At 42.0% G+C, this 24080-nt stretch overlaps 1 protein-coding gene across 2 annotated transcripts; it reads right to left on the reverse strand.

Moving 5' to 3' along the window:
• Window positions 1-325: 325 nt before the first annotated feature.
• LOC118889506 (translation initiation factor IF-2-like) lies at window positions 326-23829 on the reverse strand. 2 transcript variants are annotated; one of them, XM_036841250.1, is made up of 6 exons: window positions 23573-23829; window positions 22832-23430; window positions 5149-5184; window positions 3232-3310; window positions 2021-2099; window positions 326-1267 (listed from the first exon to the last, which is right to left on the reverse strand). In XM_036841250.1, exons 1-6 carry the CDS (start codon window positions 23722-23724, stop codon window positions 1262-1264), a joined length of 951 nt encoding a protein of 316 aa, XP_036697145.1. In that variant the 5' UTR covers window positions 23725-23829; the 3' UTR covers window positions 326-1261. The 2 variants fall into 2 exon arrangements, with proteins under 2 accessions (XP_036697145.1, XP_036697146.1); XM_036841251.1 differs by lacking the exons at window positions 326-1267; window positions 2021-2099; window positions 3232-3310; window positions 5149-5184 and adding an exon at window positions 18363-18825.
• Between the last annotated feature and the right edge of the window lie 251 nt (window positions 23830-24080).

Below are 24080 nucleotides of genomic sequence, written 5' to 3' on the forward strand. Positions count from 1 at the left end.
GCAGGGGACAAGGGTTCAAGCCCTGGTCCGGGAAGTTCCCACACGCCGCGGAGCAATGAAGCCCGTGCGCCACAACTACTGAGCCTGCGCTCTAGAGCCCAAAAGCCACAACTACTGAGTCCTCGTGCCCCAACTACTGAAGCCCGCGTGCCTAGAGCCCGTGCTCCGCAACAAGAGAAGCCACCGCAATGAGAAGCCCACGCACCGCAACGAAGAGTAGCCCCCGCTCACCGCAACTGGAGAAAGCACACACGCAGCAAGGAAGACCCAACGCAGCCAAAAATAAATAAATTAAATAAATAAATAAGTTTTTAAAAATCATATTAAATACCTATCAATGAGATTTTAAGAAATAGTCAGTTAGTTAGTTAGATAATTGTGCCGGGTCTTAGTTGCCACAGGCCAGCTCCTTAGTTGTGGTAATGAGATATTTTATATTCTTTTTTGTTCCTGAACAAAGGCCTCAGAATCCAGTATTTATTTGATAATGCTCACAGCATAGCTCAGCACGGAATAGCCACATTGTTTTTCTTCGGCTGCTCTGTACCAAACAGCCTTTTGTACTGTTTTACCAAATGCATGTATTTAATACCTGTTTTAAAAAACATAGTGAGAGCTCAAAACTTGAAATTGACTAAAGTAAGATTCTCTCTGTAGTACTACTTATTTGACCAACACCACCTGATAACACCGGTGTGGTGCACTGAGCCTTACTCTAGCATATCGGGATACACCCTGTTTCGACAAGTGTTCATCCTCCAAGTCCCCAAGGCCTCTCACACACTGCCAGTGAAACTGCTTCCTGCTTGGGAAAGAGTGCCCCAGTTCGTTTCTTTAGAAGCTTGAAGGCTATGTAAGCCCTCCAAAAGGTTAGAGGGCAAAGAACAACTCTAAAACTGGCACATTTGTTTAAAGAAAAAGACTTGTCAATATTACAAGAGCCAGCTTGCTTTCACTTGGGACACGTTTTCTTAGGAGGCAAGGGATGTGGCCATGTGACTTGGACAAGCTGTTTCCCTCTGTCTCAGTGTCCCACCTGTGAGTGGGTAGTCTGACGAAGCTTAATTACAGACATCTGAATAACGATCATGAACAGTGGCATCTAATTTCCAAAATAAAAACAGGAGAATGAGTATGTCTTTCACAACAGGACGTCAAGTCTACCTCAAAGATATTGGTAGCCTTGAGTCCACTGCTTCTCACTGAGTGCAACTGTGCCCCCCAGGGGACATCTGGGGAAGTCTGAAGGTGATTTTGGCTGTCACACCTGGGAGGAGAGAGAGGGAATGTTACGGGCACCTAGTGAGTAAGAGGTCGGGACCTTGCTAAACACTCTACGATGCACAGGACTCACACACCACAGCAAAGGTTTATCTGGCCCCAAAAGTCAATGCCTTGGTTGAGAAACCCTGCCTTAGAGCAAACCACGGATACTCATCTTTAGCAGGTAACAGGGCATTTACTACCCACCTGTAAACCTACAGACTTCCCGACTTACACAGCTAATCCTGTGGCAGGAATGAAATAGAGAGCGTGTGACCATCTGGTAGTACCTAGGTTTGCCCCTCAAGTCACATGAGACAGTGCTAGAGACTGACATTTTCTATATTGGAGGTCTTTGGCAAGCCACCAGTTTTCTAACCTAAAAAGTCTAAGCAGCATTATTACAATACACATAATAACACGACAATTCTGCTTTTATAGAGAAATTCGATGTGGGAAAGGAGCTTATCTGACATCAGAAGCAAATGCTTTGAACACATCACATCTGCTGGTTCGACTGTCAAATCTTGACAGCTGGAGACGTAGGAAGGTAGACAGGAGAGAACAGACCAAAGTTACGGGCCTGCTGAGTCCTCGGGGCTAACCATAATACACTTCGTACTGCCCTGGGTCCAGGGGTGTGTTCTAACACCCTCTCAGTCACTTACGGTCCATAGACAGACCAAGTATAAATTCACAATTACCAGCAAGTGTACCAAAAAAAGGCAGAGTTAAGAAACTTAAATGCGAGCCCTACCTGGTCTTTTTCTTCTTCATCGACAGAATCATCCGATTTTGCTTTTTCAGGGTCTTCCTCAGGTTTCCGTTTGGCAGGCCTGTCACACACACACACAGTAAAGCCAACTGTTAGCTCACCAGACCCTAGACCTCCAGTGGGCACGAAACAACTCATATTCCTCCCTACCAAGAGCACCCTCTCTTTGGAAAGATTCAGGGCATGGTCCCCTCTTCCCTCTGAGAAGCCCTTTTTGCCAGGACATTAAAAGAAGCTTCGAGCTTAATGTTTCTTTGGATGACAGGTTTAGCATACCACCATTTTGCAAACCTTAAGAAATAATGGATCTAGACTTTGATCAGTGGCTGCTAGAATCACCGAAGAGACATTACATGCCTCTGATGGACAGCCCCATGCCGTCAATGAAGTCTCACAAAATAAAGCTGGAATCTGATCAAGACTCTAGACCTAACTACCAGTTTACAGAAAACTGGAGGCAAGGGAACACACTAACCACCAAAACGATGCGGTCAGCCAGACCTAGAAGCTATTAGAAAAAAAGACCTATTTTCTTTAAATCAATGGCAAGAAGATAAGGAATCTATCACTCGAAAGGCTTAAGGAGCAAATCAACCAAACTCTGTTACACAAGGGGAAGAATGAACACTGCTATATATTTGTTAGTAAGGAACTGTTACACTTTATAAGGCCTGTTTTGTCTTCTTCAAAAGACTGTTTGCTAGATGTTAGCCATTATGGCAAAATATGAATAAAAAACTTGTCAGAGAAAGAGACCTTGTCATCTAGAAACACAGTATGTGTGGATAAGATGACATGTCCGATTTGTTTCAAAGTAATCCAACTGGGAGGAGATGGGTGTGTACGGAGCTGTAATCCATTTGGAATAATTTTCACTTGGAGCGTATGGGGGTATAGATGAAACAACAGCCAGGAGATGTTAACTGTTGACACTGGGTGATAGGTACACAGGGGTTCATTTTACCATCCTTGGTAATTCTGTGTATGTACATTTGAAGTTTCCTATGTGAAGAGTAAAAACGGATGAGATCTTCAGAAATGCTGTTCACGAATGTCTAATAACAGAATATCAAAAGGAAAACCGAAGCAATGTGGAAGTCAGAATTACTAAGTTACATCCTACTAATTTATATGTGTTTTACCAAAAACCGTTGGCCCCTAAAATGGGGGCTGTCCATTCATTATATACTGACCTCCTTGTGAAATGAGATGTGATGGTGGTCTGCCTGGTAGTTTGCCTTCTAATCCTGGGGCTAGATGAGACTTCAGCTGCTTAAAGAAAAAGAAACAAAAAAGCCACTATGAATAAAGAGTTCACAGCCAAGGTACAGTTCTTCAGCATTACCAAGCTGGTGCAGAGACCAGGTTCTGAGGATTAAGTAACCTTCTCTTCTTATTCTAAGCAACCACCATCTTGATAAACTCATCAAATTAGCACCTGCCAGTCTGCTGGGCCATTTTAACACAAGCTCTTGTATGAGGGGCCCAACCCTGAGACGCACAAGGAAACAGAGCCTCCGTTTATTTCGTCAAAAGATGAAGTGGCCAAGCACCTGACCTGAGCTCAAGTCCCATGCTCTTTTTTTTAAAAATTCCAGAAGAGTTACTCTGACTACAAGTGGGGAAGGAGTCTAAGAATAAATGTTTAGCTTAAACAGGCATGTAACTTACAAGTCATAGATATCAGCAGCTCCTGTTATCTTATACCTCATAAATTCAACCGCATTTGGGGATCTAATGCTCTACAACTTGGTTGAAGACAAAAATTTAAAGTATATATCTAAGCTAGTTAGACGTATACACAAGAGGGAATTCCACGGCGGTCCAGTGGTTAAGACTCGGCACTCTCACTGCCAAGGGCCGGGGTTCGATCCCTGGTTGGAGAACTAAGATCGTACAAGCCGAGCAACACAGCCATCCCCCCACCAAAAAAAAAGGATACACAAAAAACAAGTACTGCCGGTGGAGGGGTTGTGTGTGGGGGGAACAGACAGACCCTATGGCGCCAAGTCTGTCCTCCCCTTAGGTGGTACCAGATTCCAACGAGGTCAAACGAGTCAAGCGCTCTTACAGTTTGTTTCTCCATCGGACTTGCTTCTCCTGGGCATGCAGAGTTTGGAAACAGGTTTGGGGGACTTGTTTTCCTCTGCTATTTCCACTCTGCGCTCCTCACCACTTGTCTGGCTCCCGTTTTCTAGACAGCCGTTCACTTCCCAACTGAAAGCATGAGCTCTGTTCTCCAAGGACAAATCTTTATTTAAAAGGGATCTGACTTGAGCCAGGTAGCCCTCCTACAGCAGGAAAGGATCATTTAAGTAGCAGTGAATGTAAACAAGGGGCCATGAGAGAATAAGGAAACACATGCGCTTCCTTCATAACTATCAGGGAACAGGGAGAGGTGGGATTATTCTGCCTCCCTGGTCACAGACAAGTTACATGGGAGGAAACGTTTTCTAGCCGCCGGGATGCTGACGACTTACCTCTGATAACTCTTCTCTATGTAGTTTGGTTTTCAAGTCACATAACTGATTCTTTATTTCTGTCTGCAGAAATTCATGCAAGAGATTCCATTTCTCCTTCATGCATTCCTAAGGGAAGGACAGAGGTTTACAAGTCTCCACATTCCCAAGGTAGGAACCAATGGACTAATACACAAATCGTTACACTGCCTGGTCACATAACAATGACTGAATGGCAGGCAATGCTGAGTCGGCCAAAAAGAAAACTAAATATTCACAAGACATGTTCCTGATGTTTCCGTTAAGATCATATCACACCATCTCCAGAGTGGTGACAAATGGAAAGATTAGAGGTGAAACAGACACATGATAGAGTACTAGAACAACACTGATTTGCAAAAACAGTGTGACCAGGACAAGTTATAATCCAGACTTGATGGTACGGAACCCAGACTGGGAAACTCGATGAGTTACCAAAAGCTAACCCATAATAGCCTATTAGTACAGCACATTAGACAGAAACATCCACGTTATCCTCAACTTTAGGGAAAAGAGAGCCAATTCCACTTAATTTTGTTTTTATGAACTACATAGTATCTGTCAAATGGTCACATTTGATCATATATTTTGTTAAGGTGGAGATTACCTTACCTTTTCTGTTAGCTATCTCTTTCCAAATCTTTGAGCCTGGGGGAAGAAAAGGGAAGAAACAAACGCTTGTTCAGCAACATTGTCTACCTGTAAGAATGCCACACTTTAAAGAACTTTGGAAATAAGTTGAACAGGAATGTCAGAAAAAAATACAATGGTTTTTCCCTCCCCCAGTGTCTAGAATGCCCTACTGTAATGCCTGCACGTTAAGAAGTTATTTTCAATATGAATGAGGTCCCCCTTTTGGGGGGTGGTTTTCTGATGGTGGTAAGAGATGATATAGGAGCTCTAGAACAATATTCTTTCTCTCTTTTTTTTTTAACGTTATTTTAAAGACAGTGGGAAAAGGGAAGCAGGTCACACAGTTGGGTTCCTTCCCAAGCTAACTGACCTACTATAGGTGGTCTTCCTCCAGATGGACCTGACAAGGTTTCCTAGAAGGGCATACAGAGGTTAGAAAGAGTGGACCAGGGTGACAGGATGCTGTGGGGAACAGCCAGCTAACATTCCCAAAGGCCAGGATGGGGTGGTGGCAGCATGCTGAGGAGGAATATAGGGGATAGAGGCGGCCGCCTGGGGCGCAGCAGGGGCTCCCGGGGCAGCCACAGAGGCCTAGGAGGAGGAGGAGGTCGGCGAGGCGGCCGCCAAGTGGCAGGAGGCAGGAGGCCGGAGGCCGGGGAGCCGGGCCCAGTGCGCCGGTAAGAGGGGACGGCCGGTGGGGTTGTGGGCGGGGTCGGGTTCGCGGCTTCGTGGGACCGGGGCTGGTGGGGGGTCCGGGCCCCGAGTCAGAAGCCGCGAGCGCCGTGCAGGGCACGCGCGAGCCGCACGGCGGCAGCGCCTGTGCAGAACGGGCGGAGGGTGGCGGGGGCGTGCGCCTGGATGTGCACGTGGTGCGGGGGGTGGGTGTGTGTCCCTTGCTCCCTCTCTTTAAATAGGATGTGTTGTCTAACTGTTATGTATTAGTAACTTCCCAGATTTTACTGGTTTATCTGCAAGCTCTCAATGATAAAGATAATCTTTAAAGACTGTTGCTTTTTTGAGAGAAAAGGTAAGAGGATATTTAAAAAATAATGTTGCCCAAACGTAATGTTCATAGGCTGGCCAGTTAAATTAAGCTGATTGCAAGTTAATGTAAATTATTGTTGTAAGTTAAATAGGACTACAGCTTCAGTGAGTAAATAATTTTATTTGTTCTGCTGTGTGTATTGGTACCTTTTGTCTAGTATGCTAGCCATTATTGAAAATGAAGTGTTGAAGTTTCCCAAATATTGTTGAACTATTTTTCCCTTCAATTCTGTCTGTTTTTGCTTCATATATTACGGGGTTCTATCTTTAGGAGCATATGTTTAAATGTTTACAGTTATTATCTTTCTGATAGATTGACCCTTTTATCCTTGTATAATGTCCGTTTTTGTCTCTTATGACAGTTTTGCCTTGAAGTCTATTTTGTCTGATATTTGTATAGCCACTCTAGCTCGGTTTGGCGAACTGTTTTGAATAGAATATCTTTTTCCATCCTCTTACTTCATTTTAATGATATTTTTATCTTTGAATCTAACATGTCTAGTGTAGACAGCATGTAGTTGGATTTTTAAAAATCTATTCTGCTAGTCTCTGACTTTTTGATTGAATTGTTTTGTTTAATCTATTCATATTTAATGTTATTATTGATACAGTTGGATATTTGTATCTGCATTTTACTTTCTGTTTTCCACATGTCTCATGTATATCATTCCTCTATTCCTCGTTTACTGCTTTCTTTTGCACCAAGTGAATACTTCTAATGTAACATTTAAATTCCTTTAATGATTTTTTTCACTTTTTTGTAGTTATGTCCTTAATGGCTGCTCCAGGGCTTACCATATACCTTTTAGTTCATTGGAATCTGCATCAGATAAGTTAATTCCAATGAGATATAGAAACATTACTCCAGTACGCTCTAGACCCCATTTCCCCTTCTTGCGGCATTGTTGTTATACATATTACATCCATATGTTACAAAACCAGTAACACATTGTTATAATTATTACCTTATATAATTTTATATCCTTTAAAGAATATGAGAGAAGAAAGAAGAGTAAGCATATGTTTGTGGCTTTTGTTACAAGAGCCTTCTTATTCCTATTTCTAGTTTTTTTCATTTGTTTTTGGGTATTCCCCATATAGAGTTATTTCCTTAGACTAATACAGTTTTGCTCCCACTCACCTCCTTTTTGCTGTTATTGGCAAATGTATTATTGGGTCTATAACGTATAGAAATATAATTATGCACATATTGTTTTGTACAGTTGCTTTTAAAATCAGTTACTGGAAGAGAGGCTGTATCAGATATGATTGGCAAATATTTCTCCCATTCTGTAGGTTGCCTTTTCATTTTGTTGGTAGTTTCCCTTGCTGTGCAGAAACTTTTTAGTTTGATGTAGTCCCACTTGTTTATTTTTGCTTTTGTTGTCGAATCCAAAGCCTCATTCCCAAGACTTATGTCAGGGAATTTACCACCTATGTTTCTTCCAGGAGTTTTATGGTTTCAGATCTTACATTCAAGTCTTTAATCCATTTTGAGTTAATTTTTGTGTATGGGGTAAGACAGGGGCCCAGTTTCATTCTTTTGAATGCGGCTCTCCAGTTTTCCCATAACCATTTAAAGAAGAGATTGTTTTTTCCCCCATCGTACATTCTTAGCTCCTTTGTCATAAATTAATTGACCATATATGCATGGGATTATTTCTGGGCTCTCTATTCTGTTCCATTGAGCTATGTGTCTGTTTTTAGGCCAACACCATACTGTTTTAATTGGTATAGCTTTGTAATATAGTTTGAAATCAGGAAGTGTTATGCCTCTAGCTTTGTTCTTCTTTTTCGAGATTGCTCTGGCTATTTGGGGTCTTTTGTGTTCCCTTATGAATTTTAGGATTGTTTTTCCTATTCCTGTGAAAAATGCCATTGGAATTTTGATAGGGATTGCACTGAATCTGTAGATTGCTTTGGGTAGTATGGACATTTTAACTATTAATTCTTCTAATCTGTTAACAAGAACTAGCTTTCCATTTATTTGTACTGTCGATTTCTTTCATCAGTGTCTTACAGTTCACAGTATACACCAGACTACTTTCATAATGATGATGTTAACATAATAATGATGCCTTCCTATTTAGTTTTCACATTGCTTTCATCAGTATTTTCTTATTTGTTCTGTTCTTTCTCTCCATCATGGGACTATGCATATTTTATTTTTTGTCCCAGATTTTTGCAAGATGAACCAAACATAAAATCTCTAGGAGTTTTAAAGATACACCTTTCTCTAAGTTACATCAAATGTATTCTAAACTTTATTACTTCTACTACCCTCTTGTGATGGAGGCTAATGACGACTTTTCTTGTCTCCAGTGTTGGGTGGAGGTAATGAGATTCTTGTTCAGTGATTCTTCTAAGTTGGGGATTAGTGAGTCATTCAGCTGTGTGAGGCCCAGCCTATTATAAACAGTCTGTAAATATTAAATGAGGTGATGGCAGGGTCATTAATTCTATCTAGGTCTCCAGTCTTCCATTTCAGTGGTTATTTCTGTGTTAATACTTCCTCGGGTGTTTCAGATGATAATCCTTTCACATCGAGCTAATTATTTTGCTCAGGGTTACATTTTTGCCATGGCTATATCTGTGTTCAAAGTTTTTTACTAACTGGAGAAGACTCTCTGAACTCTGTTTACCCAGTGGGTCAGCAAAAGAGTATGGGATTTTCTCAAATTAAACCCTGCAAGTATTTTTCAGCTGTAGTTCTATTCCCCAAATTCTCATCGGTTGCAAAGCTATTTTCTTTAGGGTGTTCCTGGTATTTGTTATTTATATAGCAGATCTCATTCAGTCACATACCTTTAATCTGCCAGCATCTTATGGTTCTGAGAAACTTGCAGGAATGGTAGGAAACCTCTAGGTTTCAGGCAGTCTCTGCAATTTCTAGAATATAATGTGGATTGCCATTTTTTGGGTGCTGTCAAGGAGGTTTATGATATTTGAGTGCTGAAAGTGATCTTGAAAGGTCAGTTACTCCATTGTTTCATGAAAACTTATAAAAATTCGATTCAGGTGAGGACTGTTGACTACTGTTAAATTTGTTAGGTGAATGGTTGACGGGGAACTAGAAATTTGTAGTGGACCAAAATAACACTACACAGACAATTTCCTAGATGTAACAGGGAAAACATATCCATACAGTGGGTGGATCAGGCTTCATCATCCAAAGTCATTGGTTAATCTTAGCTTTACTTATGTTGGCTTAGCCATTTATCGTCTGTCATTTGATGTGATGTAACATAAGGTTCAGAGCACCATCTGTGATGTATTTTAGCCAAAACCTACCTGACTCTGTTGGGTGTTTAGATTAAAAAAATTTTTTTATCCACTCTTTCCTGTAAACTGATATACTAACACCACAAGGAAGCAGCCAGACAGAAGATGGGTCCTTTTGCATTCTACCTGTACTGGTCTCTTCAGTAAATCAATGTCATAAAAATAGAGGTTGTACTAGATTCAAAGAGACTTAAGGGACAAGCACTGAGATACAACGCATGATCTTGAATTGGATACTGGCTTAGACAAACCAACTGTAAAGGAAATTTTTTTGTCTGTTAGGGAAATTTGGAAATAGTCTGGATGTTATATGAAATGAAATTTACTGAAATGCAGAAGTGGAGAATATTGATGAAAAACTCTGGTTACCAAAAAAAAAAAAAGTATATATAAATATTTACATAGTAAAAGATCTGGAAGTATATACACTAAGGTGTTAGTAGTGGTACTCCCAGGTGATGGGAATGTGGGGTTTTAATATTTTTACTTGTCTTTCCCTCCTAATTTTCTGCAATGTACAACCCGTTTCTGTGTTAATAAAAACTTACTTTTAAAAAGTCTAACTCATCCTATACGGATGGATTATTTTAATATATTTCACAAATTCTTTTCTTGGTAAGGATTTTATAATCTTTGGGATACTCCTTTGAATTGTATCTTTAGATTCCATATATATCTTTTTTAAAATTTAATCTTTTATTATGGAAAATTTCAAACACATATTAAAATAGATAGAATAATATAATGAATTTCCATGTACTCATCATCCAGCTTCAGAAATGATCAATTATGCCCAGTGTATTTCATCTCTACCCACCATTCCTCTCCGCCTATTATTTTGAAGCAAACCCACATGTCATATCTTTGCAACCATAGATAGTTCAATATTTATTTCTAAAAGATAAAAACATTAAAAAAAATGGTATCACACCAAACAATAAGTAAATAAAATAACAGTATTTCCTTAATATAAGAAAATATCTTGTTCACATTTCTTCAATAGTCTTATAAGTGATTTTGTCTAGTTATAGTGTTTGAATCAGAGTACAAATAACTTCCCAACATTACAATGGTTACGTGTCCATTAAGCTTTTTTTTTTTTTTTTAACATCTTAATTGGAGTATAATTGCTTTACAATGGTGTGTTAGTTTCTTATTAAGCTCTTTTAATCTATAGGTTTCTCCCTCCTCCCCCATCATTTATTTTCCCTTGCAATTTATTTGTTGAAGAAACTAGACCCCTTTATCTTTTGTAATTTCTCACATTCTGCATTTTTCTGCATGCCCTCTTAACATTTTAATGCCCAAGTCTGGAAACTGTTCTCTAGAATGCATCTGAGTAGGTTCCCATTTAAAGCTTATAAAATATACTTACGGAATGTGTTTGTAAAATCTGTAAGTTGGAAGAACTAATTTCCATCCTAAAGTCTTTTGAATTTAAGACTCTTATAGCCTTGATTATTTCAGTAAGAAGAAACCACTCTTGAAATAGGATTACATTGGGGGTAGACTTTAGTGATTCAGTTACACTGATTTTAGGTAGGATCTCATCAGATTTCGTTTTCACAGCTAAATGAAGAGTTTACGCTGAAAGTACATTCTGATATAAGGGGGTTCTCTTGAAATATTATTTAATACTTGCATAGAGCTTGGTTTATAAGATGTGCTCTTTATCGTGATACCTATGTACTAGTTTTTTGTTTTGATTTGTTTTTAAAAATTTTTACTGCTAAGGCTACTAAGGTTAAGATTTCCACTGCCTGCTTATCGATTTGTCTCTCATGATTGCAGGTCGAAGATGACAGTGATGCAGAGACCTATGGAGAAGAGAATGAAGAACAGGGAAACTATTCTAAAAGGAAGATAGTTTCTAACTGGGATCAGTATCAAGATACTGAAAAAGAGGTCGATAATGAAAGTGGAGAATCACAGCGGGGGACAGATTTCAGTGTTCTCCTCAGCTCTGCAGGTATGAATTCCAGTTGCACGCGTACTGCTTAGTGCTCTGAAAGTTGCATAGGCATCTGTGTTCCTTTTTAAATAGCATTTTAATAACTAGAAATTCGTTGTTTGTTCTTTGGATTTTACATCCAGGTAAAGGACAGTGTGTCTAATGGTTGGCAAGGAAAAAGTGATATTTCTTTCAATGGAAATCTGGGTTTCCATGTACTGATGTAGACAGACTTAAGTCCTGGTTGAAATGGATAAAAGGTTTTATAGGAATGAAAAATGCTAAACTATGCCCCTCTGAATTGGGTAGGCTGAGAAACAGAAGTGTTTTCTTTGATTTCAGAGGAATTAGTACTGAAGTTTATACAAAGCTTTACAAAGTTTCTAGCATATACATTCTTTTTCCTTTTACATATTAGTGGGTAGGCACATATTGGAGCCATATGTGTCTGAACACCGATACTTTTCTTTGTTGGTTTTGGACAGTCTTCTCTGTCAGCAAGGTGAGAAACTCATGCCTTCTTTGACCAGCTGTTTAAGATTGACTCTGTTGAGCAACGCACAGCAGTGTGAGGCCTGAGAGTAGTAACAGGAAATGGGCCAGAGCTGGTTGTATAGAAGGCTATTCCCTACCAGCGTGTGGCATAAGAATTCAAAGGATAAATGGTGGATAGACTTTTGGTTTTCAGGAGTTACGGATGGGGAGTGGGTGGGAGGTGGATGTGCTTATAAAAGGGCAACACGAAGGATCACTGCGGTGCTGGTACCGATCAGTATCTTGATTGTGGTGGTGGACACACAAACTCCTATATACACACACATAAAAGTGAGTGCAAATAAAACGGGAAATCTAAAGAAGATTGGTGGAGTCTATCTATGTCAAATGTCAATTCCTGGTTGGGATATTATACTATAGTTGTGCAAAATGTTATCATTGGGGCCAACCGTGTAGGAGATCTTGCTGTATTATTTCTGATGACTATCTGAATTTACAATTACCTCAAAAAAGTTGCCAGGTTAAAAAAAATTTAAAGGATGAAGCTATGAGAAACAGAGAAATAAAGTGAAAGTAATATTTTCAGGTAGTTGGTTTTGAATTTCTTCTTCTCCCCGACTTTTATGTTGCTGTTGAGTTGTACCTATCTCTTTTCTCATCTGCCTGTATTTTTGAATGCCTGCACCAAACTAAGTATCATAAAGTGATGAATTGTCTTCCAAGTTAATAGAATAAACCCTTCGAGTAGGAAACGAAGAGGTAAGTGGAGACAGTATTAGATTTGGGTAGGAGAGCAGATTCAGCCTGGGGTCATTATGTTTATGCCACGTAGCGTAATCCCCTTGTGTGGATGATGGCATCCAACTCGTTGTTCAGGGACTGGTAGCTCATCTTTTTGCCACTCAGATGAGTGTTTCCCTCTTATTACCTGCATTTTGGCCAGTTATGGATTGATAAGCACTTTTATTCAAGATAGGAGAAGGATAAAATGTGGGCTGGTCAGTTTCAATTTTTATCAGCTGTTCCACTAAAAGATTTAGGGGGCAAATTGAAGTAGTGCATAAAATTAACATGTGGACTACCTACCAGTGGATTTAACTGAATCAATTGTGTAGTCAAGTTACTAGGACGGTATCTGGCAATAAAAGAGACTGCATGAATGTTTGAAAGCAATTCAGAATGCTAGTCTAATCCAACAGTTATGCACATTGGCTTATGATTTTGGTTATTTATTGTAGCGTTTTATTTATAACTTAAAGCCTGGCATGGTTTGGGTCTTATATGTAGATTTTTCTTGTAGTCTGTCTTTGCTTACTGATTTCTTAAGCGGTTTGTTTATCGGTGATTAGTTTCTTGGGAGATGACAACTGTCACATCTTGATATGTGCTTACATTTCTTTCCCACTCTGCTGCTGATCTATCATTTTCTTTTCACTATAGCATAAGCCTGAGAAGAGCTGCCTTGCTTTCTTCCTCTATGGTGGGGTAGGCTATATTGGATTACTTTTGAGAAGTGGCGTTCATTCTGTGATCATAAAATATTAAGAATGTCCTCTAGATAGGCTGACCATATTCCTTGGAATGATGGTGATTTTTAGTATACTGTCCTTACTTGTATAAATAAATATACAACCCAGAAAAAATATCACTGACCATACTCCTTGGAATGATTCTGATTTTTTAGTATACTATCCTTGTTTGTATAAATAAATATACAACCCAGAAAAAACATCCTAGACGTGCACATCGTAAACTTCCCTAGCTATTGCCAAAATGCTCTCCAAAGAGGAGATGAGCTGAACTTCCTAGTGTCCGCCGTCTTTGCCAATACATAGCACTGTTAGACTTTTAAAAAAAAATTTTATTGTGGCCACTTGATTGAGTGGTATCTAGTTGAGGTTCCTTCAATTATTGGAGCACCCACCATTTCCAGGTACCGTTTCAGAGGCTGAGCATACAGAAGTGAAACAGAACAGACACAAACACCTGCCTCGTGGAGTTGACATTCTAGAGGGTGGAGACACAGAATAAAGAAAAGGAAACTATATAAGATGTCAAGTGGATATAATTGCTTAGGGTAGAAATGAAGTGAGGAGGGGCCGTCACAATTTTAGAAAGGTGGCCAGAGAAAGTCTTACCGATAAGATGACAGTTGAATAAAAGACCTGAGGAAGGTGAGGGAGCAGGCATTGAGGATATCTGTGGGAAGAGTGTTCCGGGCAGAGGCAGGAGCAAGTTCAAAGGCTTTGCGATAGGAGTAAAGGAAACAGCAGAGAGGCCAGCGTGGCTGGAGCAAAGTGAGCAGGTAGGCGGTGAGGTCAGAGATGCGTCACGTGGCCAGATCACCTGGAGGCTTGTAGACCATTATAAAGATGTTGGCTTTTACTCAGAGTGAAATGTGCAGCCACTGGAGGGTTTTGAAGAGAAGAGTGATATAGCTAACTCTTGTTTTAACGGGATCACTCTGGCTGCTGAGTTGGAAGAACCTGAAGACTGGTGAGGGAGGGAGCAGGTAGACCAGTGAGGCTATTGAAATTCAGTTGTTCCTCGGTATTCATGGGGGTTTGGTTCCAGGACCCCCAGTGGATAACAACATCTGTGGATGCTTAAGTCCCTTACGTAAAATGGTGTAGTACAGCTAGTCCTCTGTTTCCGTGGGTTCTGGATCTGCAGATTTCTATCTGTGGTTGAATCCGCGGATGTGGAACCTGCAGATATGAAGGGCCGACTGCAATGCAGACAAGCACTGATGGTGGCTGGGGCTAGGGGTGGTAGCGGTGGAGGTGGTGAAACGTGGTTGAGTTTCGGATCTATTTTGGAAGAACTGCAAATGTAGGGTATGAGATCGGACTTGCAAATGTGGTGTATGAGATTAAAAGATGCACAAGGATGACGCCAAGATTGCGGCCTGCAGAGCTAGAAGAAGGGGTTTGACATTAAATGAGATGGATAAAACTGTAGGAGGTGCTCAGTTTGCACGTGTTAAAATTGAGATGCCAGTTAGACATCTGTGTTAGTCAAAATCCTGTAGGAAATAGACGGTACACTCAGTATAATTATAAAGAAGTTTTAACGAAGGAATCATTTACAAAGTTACAGGTAGCATGTAGGGAAAGCACAAAGATAGTACAGCATTGGGAGGGCAGGTAAAGGCAGAGATGTTACCACCCCTGTTACTAGAACTCTGAAGGAGAGCTTCATGTGAGAAGTTTGCCTTGAGAGGATGAATCGCCTTTGGTCTAAAGATGTAGCCAGCAAAGGTGACTCTCCAGGGAGAGGGACAGGGGAAGAAGTGCTCTGGTCTTAGACTCCTTTTTTCCTCCATTCTCCTGCCAAGGCTCCCCATAAGCCTAACCTACTGGAAGTCAGAAGGCAAGGGAAGCCTGAAGCTGTGATCCATGTAGATCAACCTCCTAGGGCAGAACAGAGAGGGGACGGGTGGAGAGTGAATCTGGAGTGGTAACTGCAAGAGACCCAGCACAACATCCAACAGGAAATATTGGAAATATCGGAAATATCAAGCATGTTGTTGGATAAAGGTATCTGGGGTTCGGGACCCGGGTTTGGACAGGAGATATACATTTGGGTGATGCCAGATGGTGTTTAAAGTTATGAGAATGCATGAGATGACCAAGGGAGTTATTGACTAGAAAAGTACTGAGCCCTGGGTACCACAGTGTCTAGAGGTTAGGGAAATGAGAAAAGAACCAGCAAAGGAGAATGAAGAAGGAATGAAGGAGTGTTTCCAGGAAGAAAGAGGGATTTGTGTCAAACACAGCTGATGAGAGCCAAGAATTGACAGTTGAATTTAACAACATAAGGTTACTGGTGATCTTAGCGACAGCAGTTTTGTTGGAGTGGTGGGATAAATTCTTTCTTGGATTCAAAAAGAATATGGAAGGAGAGACATTTGAGACAGAAAGTATAAACAACTATTAATATTGAGGAATTTTGTTTATAAAGGGAAGGAGAATAATGGGCTGGTGGAGGAAGTGGGTCAAAACATATTTTTTAAACATGGGAGAAGTAATTGCATGTTTATTTGTTGATAGAAAGATCCAGAAAAGAGGTCAAAAATAACGTGAGAAGAGGTGAGAATTCCTGGATCTGTGTTCTTTGGTCCACATGAGGTGATGGAATCGTTTGTACAGATGGAGCAATTGCCCACTGCCAGGGGCTGGGGCAGTTTTTCAACTGTAATTGGAGGAAACCCAGAATATTTGGGCATAGGTATAGGTAGGTGGGTAGATGTGATGGGGGCTTGAGGAAGTTCTCTTCTGGTTGCTTCTGTTTTCTTAGTGAAATGAGAAGGCTGTCAGTGAGAGTCAGGGAGGAGGTGTTGGAAATGTGAGGAGAGAGTAGAAGTTAAGAAATAGTTATCTATAGAAAACAAACTCATGGTTGCCAAAGGGGAAGGGAGGGGGATAAATTAGGAGTATGGGATTAACAAGTACGAACTACTATACATAAGATAGATAAGCAACAAGGATTTACTGTATAGCACAGGGAACTAGATTCAGTATCTTATAATAACCTATAATGAAAAATAGTCTGAAAAAATATATAACTGAACCACTTTGCTGCGTACCTGAAACTAACATAATATTGTAAGTCAACTACATTTCAATAATAAAAAAATACTAAAAAAAAAAAAAAAGAAACAGCTGTCTAGACAGTGGGAAATTGACTGAAATAGGAAAATGGGGTTTGGTTGCTGGGTGCTAATGGATGCCCACAGGAGGTTGATGGTCATGAATTTAAGGTGAGAAAAGGCGTGTTTTTCCCCCATTCACATTCTGCTGTATGGGTGCAGGTATGGAGGGATGGAGAGTAGGATTTAATCATGATTATACTGTTGTTCAGCCAAGCAAATGCAATGAAGTGAGAAACAGAAAAGGGGTGATTAGAATGATTGCCATTGCATTCAGGCTGGGTAAAGAGAGACGTGCAGGCATGAGAGAGGTGAGGGGCAGAGGAAAGATAGTGGGATCAGTGGACTGTAGATTTCTCTGTGCAGAAGGATTGTTGACCTCCTTGAAAGGGGTATGAGTCGGAAAGGGGGGGAGTGGTGGCCACAGAGTGGAGCATTTCAAGTTTGGGTTTAGTGGGGCAGAGGTTGTAAATGATGATAATGATATACTCTAGTATAAAAGCGTGAGTGAGTGGCTCTGAGCTGGCGTGGAGGGCTGGGTTGCTGCATTTCCTTGGCTAACTGTTGAGGTTGAGCATCTTTTTTTGCTGTGCTAGCTTGCTTCTATGAACTGCCTGCACACATCCTTTGACCATTTGGCTTGTTTGTTTCTTATTGACATATATTTTTAATATATTCTTGACATACATTTTTAATATATTCTTGATACTTATCTTTTGATGTTTATTTTTACAGATATCTTCTATCATGGGATTTTCTCTTACTTTTGTAATGGTATCTTTTAGTGCATGGTTTTATGTTTTAATGTAATTGAATTTATCAACTTTCTGTCTTACAGTATGTGTTGTTTTGTGCCTTGTTTGGGAAGTCCATCTTTCCCTCAAGATCCCAAAGATATGTTCTCTTGTATTTTCTCTTAAAAATTCAAATTTTGCTTTGTTTTCTGAAGCGTGTTAAATTTTATCAGTTGCTACATTCTTTCACAAACTTTAAAAAAAAAACGTTATTGAGGTATTATTGAAATATACAAAGCTGTTCATATTTCACATACACAACTTGATGAGTTTGGGGATTAAGTTTGCACCTGTGAAATAGTTGCGGCCATAGAATGTCCATCAGCCCCCCAAATTTCCTCCCATCTGCTTTATCTTATTATTAATTTTGGTGGCAAGAACACGTAAGATCTACCCTCTTAGCAAATTTTAGGTATACAATACAGTCTTGTTAGCTACAGGTACTCTGCTGTGTAGTAGATCTCTACTGCTTACCTATCTTATATAACTGAAACTTTTACGACCATTTTTAGATTAATGGAATGAGGTGGCATAGTTACTCCAGCTTGCATTTCAGTCTTCTAAAGAGTATATAACTTTTGATTCTATCTTCTACTTTTCTTTTAGTGTATAATTTCTTTCCTAACCAAAATTCGAAATAACTTATCAAGACTGAAAATTTAACTCATGACAGTTCTACACTTCTGAATGAGTAGGTACAAATATTAGCAAGGGTGAGCTCTAGGGTGAGGCGCCAGCCAACTTTTGTAGCTTCATCTCTCTTGTGTGTGGGCACCCGCTGCTGCCCCAGATGCCTTGACTCATCCTCCCCTATCAACTACTGCGCCCACGAGCCGCGAGCCTAGAGCCCGTGCTCCTCAACAAGAGAAGCCACTGCAATGAGAAGCCCGCACGTCGCAACGAACAGCAGCCCCCACTCGCCACAACTAGAGAAAGCCCACACGCAGCAACAAAGACCCAGTGCAGCCAAAAATAATACATAAAATTATTCTTTTTGAAAAACACTTTGTATTATAGAAACCACATGAAAATAATACAGAGAAGGGTTCAAACATCCATCATCCAATCAGTGTGGCGAAACAGGTGTTTTTTTTCCGAATCCTTTCTGTCCCTTTCTTACATTCATACATAGTTAACACTGTTCACTGCTTCTAATTATCTACTCTGTGGTTAGGTACAGTGCTTGGTCTTGAAGATTGAGAAAAAAAGAAAAGAAAAAGAAAAAAGCCACAGTCCTTGCTCTCAAGTATCAATAGCTCATTTCCCAGAAGGACGATTGTAACTCTGTAAGCAGGAGATTGCACTATTGTGCTGAGTGCAGTGAGAGATTCAAGGTGAAGTCTGGAAGGAAGAAAAGTTGAACTGCCTCAATGAGTCACCCAGGGCTTCATGAGAAATAGACCCAGGAGCCAAGTCCTGATGGTTGAGCAGGACTTTGCCTGGTAAGTGGGACTAGAGAACTGCTGAAGGGTTGTCAACTGCAATCTTGAACAAAGTAACGCAGAGCACAGTTCTAAGTACTTCCCATATGGCACTTCCTTTAGACCTCACAGCAGCCTTATGAGGTACTACTCGTGTCATCCCTGTTTCACAGATGAGGGATCTAAGACGGAGACGTAAAGTAACTTCCAAATCACACAGCTAGTGAGTAATGGAATGATTGGAACCCAGGGCAGTCTGGCTTCAGGTTCTATGCTGTTAACCACTGTACTCAGAAAACCATTCTGTAGAGGAGAATCAGAATTCCAGGCAGCCATCAGGAAACTACTGGAAGAGTCCAAGCCACAAATCATTAGGGCCTAAATTGAGAGCTAAGAAGGAAGATAATGGGACAGATAGGAGATGGGAGAACTGATAGGACTCCGTGTCCAATTCTAAGTGGGGAGGTCAGAGTGAGAAGTTAGGGGTGATGCCCAGGTTTCTTGCTTGAGTGACCAGGTAGCTAATGATGCTATTAGCCAAGAGGGGAAATACAGGGTTGGGAGAGGAGATGTGTCAGGATAATAGGATTTTTTTTAAACACTGTATTCTATTATATATTTTTCTCTATTCATTGTCTGAATAGTTAACATTTTTGTCAATAGACACTGTCACTTCTCACACAGTACATCAATTTTTCCCTCTCTACTCTTCTCCAGCCTTTCCCATTTTTCATTCCTCTGCATCCTATTTTTTTCTCTTTTTTTTTAACCTTATCTTTTTTTGTGAAATTAACACTGTCAATGGCACTCAGAATTAAGTTATTCATCCTCATGCTCAAATTCATAATCCCACCCCTAGAGAAACACTAAACAAGCAGATGGGAGTAATAACAAGAATGTTATCCTTTTCTCTGCACCCCATAAAGGAACCAACAGGAGAACCCCTTGGACAACCTGAGCCCCCATCCCCTATGTGACCAGGAACCGTAATGGTTTGGTACATTCTCTCTTCCTGATTCTACGTGCAGTGACATAAAGTTGGTTGCTTGAAACGGGTTACAGTGGGAACTTTAACACCACGGAACTTGGCAAAATTCTGCAAATCAGGACATTGTTTCTACCCCCATCAGTGGGGGTGGAAACAGGTTGTTAAATATTTATCAACACACCACAGATTCAGGCTGTCACCAAGATGAAGATCCACATATTAATCTCACGCCAGACAGCACAAATCAGGGCTTCTCAACTCCGGCACATTTAGGACTTGGTAATTTTTTGTGGTGGCGGTGGCTTGTCCTGAGCATTGTAGAATTTAACAGCATCCCCAGCCTCCAGCCACTAGGTGCTACCCACTGACGACCCTCCCTCCCCCCAGTTATGACAACCAAAGATGTCTCCAGACATTTATCCCAAGGGGCAACATCACCCTGCCTGAGAACCACTAGCAAAAATGGATTTAACTGTATAACTATCCCTCAAGAAGCCTCCAAAATGATGACATTGAAAAGATCAGTGGGAGGGGGGGGCGGGGGGGGGGTGAGAGCAGGAATTCCCTGGCAGTCCAGTGATTAGGGGTCCAACTTTCACTGCCAAGGGTATGGGTTCAATCCCTGGTCGGGGAAATAAGATCAGTGGGTTTCAGATTAAGGCAACTTCGTTAGAGCACAGAGAGACTTGTTTGTGGATAGTAAAAGGTAACATTTATTTAACATTTACTTTGCGCCTGGCACAATTCCAAGCACGTTACACACACTAACTCATTTAACCTTCATTACTATTTCTAGGAAGTAAATACTATTATTCCTATTTTACAGATAAGAAAACTGAGTCACAAAGGAGTTCAATCATTTGCTCAAGCTAATGAGTGACAAAACTGAGATTCATACCCGGTCAGTCTGGTTTCACAATCTGTGCCCTTATGTCTATGCTGCGGATGCCATCAGAAGTCCAGGGACTACATTACTCTGCCCTCCCCATCTATGAGTTCAAGGTTTTTTCAATTCAACCAGGAGTGTTTAGGATACGGAGAATTTGAAGGTCTCCTGCTAACACTTCCTAATTGGAGGACATCACTGACAGAAATCCTTTTAACCAGGATGTTGAGAAAGAATGCTTTCCTCATTTGATTCTGATCCACGTGGGAAAAGTGTCTGTCATCGAGGATGAAAATGGCACACAAGTACCTACTGCATTGCAAAAAAAACCCCAAAAAGCAACAGAGAGCTTTTAGTTTTATAAATAACAAAGGGAAGGAGGATTTTCTGCAACTGCTTTGACATGATAGTCCTGATTTTAAATATATGCCATTGCATGAATAAAAAATTCAGTTCTCCCTTAGGTAGTATTCATGAGATATCTAAAACAAAGTCCTGAATTACATAGGTAACTCCTAAGAAAATAAACCTCCCTTTTTGCATATTTTATATATGCAAAAAATATATATGACCTAATATTTTTAAATAAAGCCAATTCCTTAAGGTAATAGTTCTCAAAGTGTGGACCAGCAGCATAGCATCACCTGGGAACTTATGAGAACTGCAAATTCTCAGCCCTCACCCCAGAATCAGCAACTCTGGGGATGAGGCCCAGCAATCAGGAGTTTCACAAACCCATTAGGTGATCGTGATGCGTGCCCAAGTTTGAGAATCACCATCTCAAGGTAGTATTGCTTAAGCAAGTCAGTTACTCTATAAAAATGAAGATTTTATACATAGCAAGTATATATAGAACAAATCTGTCATCAAGTTGTTTAAACAACTTTCAAGTTGCTAAAAAGTTAAGTTGTAATAAAGTTATATAGGGAAATACCGTTGTTCTAAAAACACGAGGTGATCTATAATGTGCACTAGACTGGTCAGTTTCCTTCATTTCCTGGTGAGCTGACTCTAAGAATTACTTCATACCTCTCTCAAATTTTACTTATTACCTGCCTTAATCCTAACAAGGGTAAATATGGCACACTTAAGTTTTGCATTTTTTCCCAACTCCATTTTTGTACACAACTCCTATCTTTAGGGACATCCTACCTACTATGGCCTTAAGATATTACAAACGTCAATACTTCAGTAATAGGAAATTTAACTCAACCCAAAACGAGAATAATTTTTTAATCTATGCACATGGGAATTCAAACTATACAGTTTTGTACTACAAATGCTAAAACAACAGAACAGCTCATAAAGACAGTAATTTAACTCCTGTAGCTAGGGTATCAGTAGAGTAAAAGTTTGCCCCCAAACCATTCCCTGCTCCAAGCTGTAAGACACTTCCAATTACGAATGACTGAATACGGCCGATTATATTGCTAGTAAAATTGAGACCTGACTGCTGAAACATTTACAGATTGAAAATTCAAATAGACGAAGGCCACCGACCCCTGATTCCTACACATATACAATGAAAGAGAACTATGCTATTAAAAAAAAGAGAGAACTATGCATCTGACCCCGCCCCCAAATACTATCCAGTCCAGCTCGTCGGGGTCATTCTTTCACTCCATGAACATTTATTATGTGCCTACTGTGTGCCACGCATTGCACAGGCAGTGAACAAAACTGACCCCCAAATCCCTTCCTTCTTAATAACAGGAATGTCTCCCTGGGAGGTTAGGCACTGGGAGACCAAGCCCTGGTTGTCCCCACCCCAAAAGGGTTAATCACACTGACACCCGCACCCAAACGGCCCCCTAGACTTGCGGACACAGAGCCGCGGCCGCTAGGTTCTTTCATAATTGGGCCAAGACCTCTTGGGCAGGCTGGGGAAGCCCATGGCCTTGACCCTCCAGGGCACCCCAGCAGACAGGGAGCAAGGGACGCACACCCACCCCCCGCGCCACGTGCACACCCCGGCGCACGCCCCCACCGCCCTCCGCCCGTCCTGCACAGGCGCTGCCGCCCTCCGGCTCGCGCGTGCCCTGCACGGCGCTCGCGGCTTCTGACTCGGGGCCCGGACCCCCCACCAGCCCCGGTCCCACGAAGCCGCGACCCCGACCCCGCCCACAACCCCACCGGCCGTCCCCTCCTACCGGCGCACTGGGCCCGGCGCCCCGGCCTCCTGCCTCCTGCCTCTCGGCGGCCGCCTCGCGGACCTCCTCCTCCTCCTCCTCCTCGGCTGCCCCAGGAGCCCCTGCCGCGGCCCCGGCGGCCGCCTCTATCCCCGCCGCCGCCGCCTCTCGCCACCGCCGCCGGGGCGCCGGCCCGCTCGCGGTCGCCATTCCCGCTAGGCCAGCCGCGGCCGGGTCGGCGTCCTCGACCGCCCCGAGCTCCGAGCTCCGCCTGCATCTGGCCACCGACGGCGGTGCTGAACGCGCGGGAGCCGGGCCGCCGCGGAGACGCCCTTGCCCCACCGGAAACGGGCCGCACGGAGGAGCCGCGACCGACGGGCCCCCGGTGACAGCGAGCGCGAGCGCGGCGTGCGGGGCCGGGTATGGAAGCTGGCCGCGGCGGGGGCGGGGTGGGGCGGGGCGGGGCGGGGCGGGGGCGGGGACGGGGGAGGGGGCGGGGCGGCCGGCCAGGGGCCTGGCAGGTGGGGCCGGAACCTGGTCTCCGGCAGGGCCGGGGGCTCCGAGGAAAGGGCTGACCAGTAGAAGCTGCAAGTGGGAGGGGTGTTTCTGGGGGAAGGGCCCTAGTAAGTAAAAGGATGGCTTATGAAATAAAGTTTATATAATATGAACTCGTTTTTTAATTAAAAGTAGAAAGACATACTGATACGGTGTATTTGCCTAAGAAAAGGTCTTAAAAAGTATATAGCAAAACATTCGTGTTACCGAGTCCAAGCTCCTGCTGCGCGCTGCAGGACAGGCCAGTGAATCCGAGAGATGACTGGTTGGGGCAAGGAGTAACGACTTACCTGGAGAGACAGCAAACCGAGAAGATGGTGGACTCCTGACCCCAAGGAACCAGCTGCCTGCGTTGGCATTCAGGCTTCTTTTATACTAAAACGGGAGAGAGCAAAGTCAAACATGTCCGGGTTCTGGTCAGCCTCCTCTTCCTCCTTGCAGTCATTCACAGGTGGGCCTGGTCAGGATGTTTCTTGTGAGCTAAAAGAAAAGGTATTCTAGAGCTTAATGCTCACGACCTGGGAAGCAGGGTTCCCAGAGATGGGCCATTATGTATAATTGAAGCTTACAGGCAACAGCCCTTTAGTGACTAACTTGTAATAGAATACAAAGGTTCTTCCCTATTACATTAGTGGTTAACTGTGGGGTGAGACTTCCACTGAGTTAATTCTTCCATTTTTTTTTCCTGTTTAGTCTCCCGATCTTCAAGAATGAA

The sequence above is a fragment of the Balaenoptera musculus genome, unplaced genomic scaffold (genome assembly GCF_009873245.2).
Source record: "Balaenoptera musculus isolate JJ_BM4_2016_0621 unplaced genomic scaffold, mBalMus1.pri.v3 scaffold_62_arrow_ctg1, whole genome shotgun sequence".
In the NCBI taxonomy this organism is placed as follows: domain Eukaryota; kingdom Metazoa; phylum Chordata; class Mammalia; order Artiodactyla; family Balaenopteridae; genus Balaenoptera; species Balaenoptera musculus.